Below are 8,884 nucleotides of genomic sequence, written 5' to 3'. Positions count from 1 at the left end.
CATCTGTAAAGTGAATGCAAATTCCCTAAATTCTGACACTGTGATATTAAAAAGAAGTAACTGTGGTAAATAAATCACATGCCAGAGTGGAATTTCAAAATATATTTCAGATTTGTAGCATAAAAAAACCCCTATAAGCATTACCTTAAAATATTTTTTTATCAGAAATACAGTTTTGGTAATAAACCATTTGATAAAATTATATAAACATGTAATCAGATATGCTATACATATGTAATTTTAATGCACTAATATGAATATTTTTATTGTATATTTTACATAAGAATATAAATTATTTTTAGATTATTTAAAAAAGAAACGGTGACTAGCTCACAAGATTTAACTATCTACCCAGGTGACGCTCGTGCCCGTATCCCGTACTGAGAAGCCTTCACAGGTACTGCTAGAGATGCCCTGTGATCTGGTCGCGGTCCCTGGAGAAGCTCTCCAGGAGGGAGAGGCGCCCCGGGAGGTGCTGGCGGAGGAGCGCGGGCTGCCTTTTTCAGCTCAGGGCGGTTTAGGGAGGGTGGGGGGGGCAGATATTGGAACCTGAATTGAAAGCTTATTACACTGTTAAATGGTTCACTCCCCATGCCAGCCCCCGACCTCCTCCAAGAAATGTTGAAAAAATTTTTTAATTTTAAAAATCGGAAGTCTCAAGCTTCAGTAAAGTTGTCTTTTAGTACTTTCAGCCAAAAAGCTTAATTCTCTTCCTTTATTTTCCAATTTTATCACCAAATATCCTGAAGATACCGTTTTTCTTCTTTTAAAGTAGCCAATGTTTTCATTGCTTCTAGTTTTTCAACTCCAACCTCTTTGCTTATTATCTCCACAAGGACATCATTTACATCCTTGGCCATATTCTTAGCATCTCTAAAAAAAAGAATAACGGCATTACTGTGTAAGAAACAGGGATTTTTACCAAATCCTCCTTAATTCACGAACCTCACCACCGAGACTCTGTCGCTACACCTTAGTCCTCCCTCCACTTCTCTGGAAAGTGTCCCTCAGGTGTCCAGGCACCTACCACTCCCCCAGGGACAGGCCTTCGCCCAGGACCACTGTCACATGCAATGCTGACCACCCCATTCACAGCTTTGAACCCTTCAAAGGCGTCCGAGCTCTGGGAGCAGCCGAAATCTTTACATGTCTGAGGACCTCACAAGCGGGCCCCTCCTCACCTGTCTTCCCTCTATTCTCAAGGCATTCCTGAGGGCAACAAGCTCCCGGACACGTCTAAGCCTTCACAGGCACGCGTGCACACGCTGAGTTATTAACAGACACGTTCACTGAGAACGCGCCAAGGGCTGGCCCTCTATTAAGTGTGTTTCCACGTCCCAGCGCTTTCGTTTGCAGGTTGGGCAAGGGGCTCCTCCTGTGCGCTCCTGTGGCCCCCGCACAGCACCCGGAATACCGTGAGCATCTGCAGACCTGGCCTTCCCACAGGGAGCAGGTGGCTTGGGACAGGAGTGCATCTCATTTGCCATTTATCTCTCGACATCTGCACAGTGCCAAGTACTTAGTAGGCACTCGAATGTTTATTGAATGCAAGTGTCTGACGGGATTCCAACATCTCAGGAATTGAACGTGCCCTGCCCCCACAGTAAGATTTCCTGAGAAAGTTTTATCGGCTGTCACGCTCTCCCCTCAAGCACTCTGAGATCACTTCTATCCCCACGGCCCTTCCCCATGTCCCGCGGCTGCAGGTGCCCCTCTGTCTGCTTCCCACTTGACTATCAGCAGCAAAGGCTCCCCTTTGAGTCGGCGTCCCCTGGGCTGAGGGACAAGTTCGCTCCCTCCTCCGTCTCCTGGGTCCGGTCCATGTCAGCGCGCCGTTGGGGGGCACCCTGAGCCCTCACCTCTGACCGGCCATGAACGCCATCAGCTTCACTCCACGGATGGGAAAAATGAAGCACCAGGGACGGGTCAGAGTTATTTCTGGGTTAATGTTTTAGGAGTTTTTTAAGATGTTTAAGAACCCCTCCAAGTTCTCAATTACCAGTTACTCATATATTTGTACGTATGTTTGCGCAACGGACTTCACCTCCATTACTCAGAGCTGCATCTAAGCCTTCAGCCTGTATCTGACACTGACAGCACTGTCCTCTGCAAACAAAAGATCAAATGCTTCACTAAAAGTAAATGAAAATGTAAACCAACACAGCGTCCAGAAGCTCTGCCCTTTCTGACCTAGAGCAGCGTTTTCTAGCTGAGGAGTCGTTAATGGGTCATGAAATCAACTTCGTAGCCAAAGTCAGCTTTTTGTAAAATGACAGAACAAACGAAATAAAAGTTATCAGAATGTGTCATAAAAAGTAAGTAGAAAAAGGAAGTTTTGTTTTATGAACCTTTTCAATTATATGTATTCTAGGTCACTATGCCAGTATTTATTTTTCTGTATCATAGTTTAAAAAAATTAAACAAACAAAAAAAACTGACCTGATGACTTATGGAATGTTTTAAATGCCAGGGATGTGTTAGGATTAAAAAAAAGAGTAATTTCTTATTTCAGAACTCCTTTTTAACTGGCAAACATGTTTGAGTTCCATTAAAACAAGTAGCTAAGTTCCTAAAATTTTTATTTTCTATGGCAATCTTGGGTTTCTATAATGGATCTTATGTCAAAAAGTAGATGAAACGTAAGAATGACTCCTGGCTTATGTCAACTTTGACGTCATTAATTATGCCTTAAAGAAAAAGGATCCTAGACCCACATTCTCAGAGTCAAAACCAAAACTGTTTTCCTTGGCTAGGTCGACTGCACAAATCACATATTCACTATTTACTGATACAACAAAATCAATCCTGAGACAGAATGTAACGTTCAGAGGCTAAAAACATGTATTTAAAACAGCACAAAGCAATCCCCAATGCATGAGTTAATTTTCTTTTTTTTGGGGGGGGGGCACGCTGGCCAACTTCTTGGCCATTAAGTGTATGTTAAAAATCATTTTAGAGCTTGTATTTCTATTCCTGTATTTAAAAATCAAATCTCTCATCCATACACATCCAGATCATTAACCAATCGGTCCCTGGTCTCTTTAATAAACATTACTGACTGCCCTGCCCTCTCCCCGGCACTTGAGCATGACGGCCACTTACCCACACACGTAAACATGACCGTTCTCCTGAAGAAGGACCCTTGCCACCTGCTTGCTGTGACGCTGGATATTGTCTTGCACATACTTTGCTGGGGCTTCCTCCTCTCCCACAGGAGCATCTCTTGAGAAGGAAACTTTCAAGTGAGTGAGAATTCCACACTTAAGGAAATGTCTGAGCTCCTCTCTGAAATAAAATATCTAATAGGTCACTGGAAGGTTTGTAATTTAAAGTTGAAAAAGTCTGAAATTAGCATTGTATGGCATGGCTGAGTCTTACAATGCTAGAATTGTGAAGTACCTGAATAAATAATCCCTATCCTTATGTCTGCAGCCAAAAAACAACCACATCGCTCCAAAGTGTCCATCTGGGTGATGTTCTTGGAGTTTCTCTCTAAGTGAAAAAGAAAGATGTTTGATATAAAGAATAGGTAAAAGCAATCATTTTCCTTTTACCTCTACAGCTAGGTCTGTAAAATCCACCTTCCCAGTCACTCAAAGTCCATGTACTGAATTAACATTTCACTACCCGCAGGGTACTTGGGCCACTCCAGCAGACACTACAAAAAGTAAGTTTACCTATGAGCTGCAGACATCTATGAGCTTTATATGACATCTCTGTAGTGAGGATAATTCAAATTATCACATTGTGAAACCCAGACTAATTTCTACATTAAATATTCATAACAATTTTATGAATAAAAATTAACTCTCAACATAATAGAAAAGTGGCACAGAGATTTTTTTTTAAAATAAATTCATTCATTTTCTTTATTTTTGGCTATGTTGAGTCTTCGCTGCATGCGGGCCCTCTCCAGTTGCAGCGAGCGGGGGCCACTCTTCGCCACAGTGCACGGGCCTCTCATTGCTGCGGCCTCTCCTGTTGCAGAGCATGCATGGGCTCTAGGTGCACGGGCCTCAGCAGTTGTGGTGCATGGGCCTAGTAGTTGTGGCTTGCAGGCTCTAGAGCACAGGCTCAGCAGCCTCAGCGCACGGGTCCAGTTGCTCTAAAGCATGTGGGATCCTCCCAGACCAGGGATCGAACCCGTGTCCCCTGCATTGGCAGGTGGTCCCTCAACCACTGCGCCACCAGGTCCTGGCACCGGGTTTTAAAAGGTAGAATGGTCTGCTGTGAAATGTTTCAGAAATGATGGACACGCCCTACTTTTTTGATTTCTTAAGAAAAAAGAAAAGAAAAGAAAAGAACAAAAAGACTTTGTCCAAAGGATATTATTCCACTATCTGGGGAATATTACCTAAGAATTGTTATTTCACCAACAGGGAGAGAAGCACAATTTTATTTATTTATTTTATAAAAAATAGTTGTGCTCTGATACAAATATACATGTATTAATATCATTCTGTTGAAAATTACTGATGTTAAGGGTTTAACTTTGAAACTGTTGACGTACTTGGGTCTTTGTGACTACCAATTTTATCTAGCTAAGGAATAGATGGACAGCTGCACATCACCACAGCATAAAGGTGTGCTTGAAATTTGTCCCCTAATACATGCACCATAAACTATGGTTCAGCAGGGGAAAAAGAAAAAGAATGTACTAGAGTAAAAGTGGAAGTTCCAGTACAAAGCACAATTTCTAGAAGATATATTTACTTTTCCCATGGTGACAAATTATGCTATGCTACCACACATTTGATAATAAGTTTTTAAAATAAAAATTTTACAACCAAAGTCCAGTATCCTAAAAACCACTGAAGAAACAAAAAAGCTCTCTATGACATACTTCCACCCAGGACCGCAAGGGACACATTTTCTCACCAGCCAAAGAAAACACATACCTATGTTGCAGGAAGCCAATGAAAGGTGCTATGCCGGTTCCTGGACCCACCATTATGATGGGGACTGAGGGGTCATTTGGTAAATGGAAAAAATTTGTTGCCCGAGGAGATATGGATATCTGGAATATTAAACCAATGCTCATAAGTTCGGGAAAAAAACAGACAAAAGCATATAACCAAGGTGATGCCTGCTAAAGAAAGTGCAGCTTCCCCTCAAAGAAGCATCATAAAATTAAATAGCAGCATTAAATCTTACTGAAACCACAAACACATTTGTCAGTGCAGAGAAATAAACAAGTCTTGTCAATTTTTCTTTTCTATCCAAATCAAAGATATTTTAAAAATGACAGGCATGATATTTCTGAGATAGAACACTGAATAAATAATAATTGAGTTCTTTTTCTAGGCCCAGGAAAAAGATCTGCTTCCTAGTAGGCAACCCATTATAGGTGTCATGGAGAAATTCACAGAAAAATGAAGACATTCTTCTTCATGTCAGGACATAAAGGGGCAATGAAGATTAACATCAAGATGGGGTGAAGGTTTTAAGTGAAAATTGGGCAAGCGAAAGAGAAATTAAGGGGCTGCCCCAAAGATACTAGAGCACTGCGCTACATTTGCTACTCTAGGTCCCATGTTACCTGTGTTTGTTGCAAAACTAGAATAAGTGATATATAGATAAACAAAATCTTTTTGCTATAATTTCAAAAGGGTTTTCTTCTAAATCATGTGCCAGGGATACTTAAGGGAATCAATTTGTAAATATACTCATCTTTCAGTTTCACTTTGCCATATGCTTTAGTTACACAGAGTGATACTAATAGTTAAGAATGACAGGAATCTTCCCTCCATTCCCTGCTGGTATAATTGTATATATTTTAACCTCTAGTTCAAGGAAAATTGTCTGAAGTTCATCAACAGGATGAACACAGTACTTTTTAAATGGAGAACTGGCAGAGCTGTATCAAATGATTGTTCTCATTTTGGAGTGAACCTGTAATTAATATTACATTAGCCTTATTCACTTGATTCATCCACTTAACAATGTTACTGAAGGTACGCAATATGACAAACACTAGGACAGAGAAATGAGCAAAACCAAATCTGTCTTCATGGGACTTATATTCTAGTGGGTGGAAAAGACAATAAACAAACATATATTTATAGAATGACAGGTAATGATGAGCCCCAGGGAGCAAAATAAAACAGGATAGGATGGGTATGGCAGGAAACTGCTAAAGAGACCACACTTCCTATGTTCCAGGGACGGCAAAGAGACCAGAATACTAGTCAGCTCCGATGGCTTACAAGAGCAAACGCTTACTTCTGGCTCTGCTCAATGGCTGCAGCTCTGCACCACGATCTCCTTCACTTGGATCCAAACCCAAGGAGCATCCCTGACCTGAATCATTCCACCTGATGTCAGAGCAAAAGAGCAAGAGAGGCAAGCCACAGCGTCCTATCAGGTCCAGAGCGCCTGCTGAGATGTGGCATAATCCTGTCTGCTCACCTTTCACTGGCCAAGGCTGGTCACATGGCCAGGCTACACATGAATGGGAGGGCAAGTCTACTCCTCCTCAGGGGGCAGGGGCATCTGTGAACAACAGTACTATCTACCAGTCGGGGGAGGGCATGCGGTGGATGGATCCTGAATAAAATATGGGACTACATGGTACAGCGAAATTTAAGTAGCTTTAAATTATATCCTTTCCATCTGTACCTCTGGTGCCTCAACACTGGGTAGTCAACAAAAATCTGTTAAAATGTGGAAAGAAGAAGAAAAGGGCAGGAGGGAGGAAAGAAAGAATACGTGAAAGGGACCCATGCTCGGTGTTTGTAATACAGCATCAATATACGTTTTTTTTTTTTAGCTTTCTGGAGACCATCTGCTATTTTTATGAGATCATGAAGTGACACAATACTTTCTTGTCAGTACTACAATATTTCTTTACAAAAAAGAAGTTTCTCATGTCCTCAATATTTTGTTGACATGAGGGACACACACGGTAAAGCACCTGTTCCAGGCAGCAGATTGGGAAAATACCAAGTTAAAGGGCAATTTTAAGCCCTACTCTTCCCTTAAGCTCACTCAAGTGTATATCAGAAGTCTTAATTCCCCCTAAGTGCTGTCAACTTTTTAACTTCATTAACTTAGAGCAACCAAACCAGTAATAAGATAACATTACAACTGACATGTTCATTCTTCAATACCACGGAGAAGACTTCATGACAAAGACTGAAATTTCTTTTAAATTTCAACCATCCTTGTGGCTGAGGAGGGAGAACGTAATTGCTCCCTATGCACACGGCCTCGAGTGAGACTTTGCCAAGTGTGGATCAAAATATAAAATAACACCATGGCTCCAACAAAAGGGGAAGAAACAGGGGCAGGGGAAAATCCTACTATCCCAAACTGAAGGACATAAAATTAATCTCTGGTTGTCAACTGCCATTTTAAGATGACTTCTTTGGAGCACAGGACACCGACTGAGCATAAAACGAGGCTGTTCCTCACCGCCAGGCTTCACTGTGCACCGGACTCCCCCTGTGCCAAAAGCTACCACGAACATTAACGCAAAGGTCTTCTCCTTGATGAAATGTGACAAGCGAGAAGCAAAGAGTGTGTGTATTATATAAAACTCATGCTTTACACATTTAGGAAACACATGGACTACAATGAGTGAAAGTAAGGTTCTCCTGACTTTCCAAAAGAGACATTAAAATTCAAGGAGGGCATAAACTTTCCTTTGAATAATGTGATGGGAATGGACAATGCAGGGGACCCTACATTGTTTTTTCTAATCGGGCAAAGAGCACACTTCTAAGGATGCCCAAACTGCCCACCCCTAGTACCTCGGGCGCCAGGACCTTCTCATCGTCTGCCCGGGAGGCATGTGTGTTCGGCTGAAGAATCGATTCAACCAACGTGGCCAGCCAGCCTGTGCACACGCCCTTCCGCACAGCCACCGCCGTGGTGTCAGACCAAAACTCCACGATGTTAAAAATGAAATGAAGCTTCCCTGGGTGAAACAGACTCGAGCTGCAAAGACACAGAGATAAGTTTGTAAACTCCGCCCCAGGACTAACACATACAGGCCAAGCTAGGCCTTTTTTACTGCATGAGGGTATTTCCTAATGGGCTCTAAACCTACCTTCTTCCTCTTCAGAAAACAGCTCTGTTGTTTACTTCAAGGCCCCCCCCGCCCCGACCTAGTTTCGTGATGTCATTCAGGAGAGTTTCTGGTTACCTGTTTGCCGCCAAGACTGAATGAGATTTATACCAGCTTTCCTCCCTCTTCCCTACGTCCACCCAGGGAAGGCGGCCGGGCACACCAGTAAAGGCCGCAGGTGGAGGACCTGCAGACTCGTTAAGTGGGGACACGGCTCTGGACCACGGGAGACACTGAAGAGCCACACCCTATGAACTCCGGGAGGACACAGTCCAAGCCTGGTCTTCTTCACTCCTCATCACGTCTGCTACTGTCTTGCACAAATCTGGTAAGTTTTCAGTAAATGGATTTGTAACTACTAAGCATTTGGAAGTCAGAGTTTCATTACATTTTAGGAGAAAGAGGCTAAGTATTACGTTAATAAACATCAGTACCTTGCACATGAATATGGTCTGGGTTGGAGCTTAGGAAGATGTTCTAGAAAAAAATTAAAATAAGCAATTATTAATTCATTCCTACTGAAAATAAATTATATATATATATGTAAATTGTATGTAAAGATCTGAATTTGATTCCTATTTTTCCTATTTTCTTATTTAGAATTTCTAAATAACTTGTTTTAATTTTAAATCATATTTTAGAGCACACATAAATTCACTGTATCTAAGTAAAATATCACTAAATACTTTTTTCCAATTCTTAAAGACCAGACATATCACATTTCCTCAATCTGAACTCAGTATTTCTACCTAAAAGCTGTTTTGTTTTTTTTTTTAAACATCAAAGGGTAGTAAGAGTAGGGTCCATGAATCGGCC

At 41.7% G+C, this 8,884-nt stretch overlaps 1 protein-coding gene across 2 annotated transcripts in view; it reads right to left on the bottom strand.

The window, feature by feature from the left end:
- Positions 1-235: 235 nt before the first annotated feature.
- MTRR (5-methyltetrahydrofolate-homocysteine methyltransferase reductase) overlaps positions 236-8,884 on the bottom strand; it is a 30,884-nt gene continuing 22,235 nt past the window's right edge. For both annotated transcript variants that reach the window (XM_081231011.1, XM_081231012.1), the window contains exons 10-15: positions 8,503-8,545; positions 7,752-7,938; positions 4,899-5,017; positions 3,400-3,492; positions 3,103-3,285; positions 236-873 (exon numbers count right to left, since the gene is read on the bottom strand). In XM_081231011.1, the coding sequence (XP_081087137.1) occupies positions 732-873; positions 3,103-3,285; positions 3,400-3,492; positions 4,899-5,017; positions 7,752-7,938; positions 8,503-8,545 (767 nt within the window). In that variant the 3' untranslated portion in view covers positions 236-731. The remainder of the gene's footprint in view (positions 874-3,102; positions 3,286-3,399; positions 3,493-4,898; positions 5,018-7,751; positions 7,939-8,502; positions 8,546-8,884) is intronic.

Source organism: Mesoplodon bidens (genome assembly GCF_964165515.1).
Source record: "Mesoplodon bidens genome assembly, chromosome: 4".
NCBI classification, from domain to species: domain Eukaryota; kingdom Metazoa; phylum Chordata; class Mammalia; order Artiodactyla; family Ziphiidae; genus Mesoplodon; species Mesoplodon bidens.
Note: the sequence above shows the minus strand (reverse complement) of the source record. Positions and strands in the feature narration are given on the sequence as shown.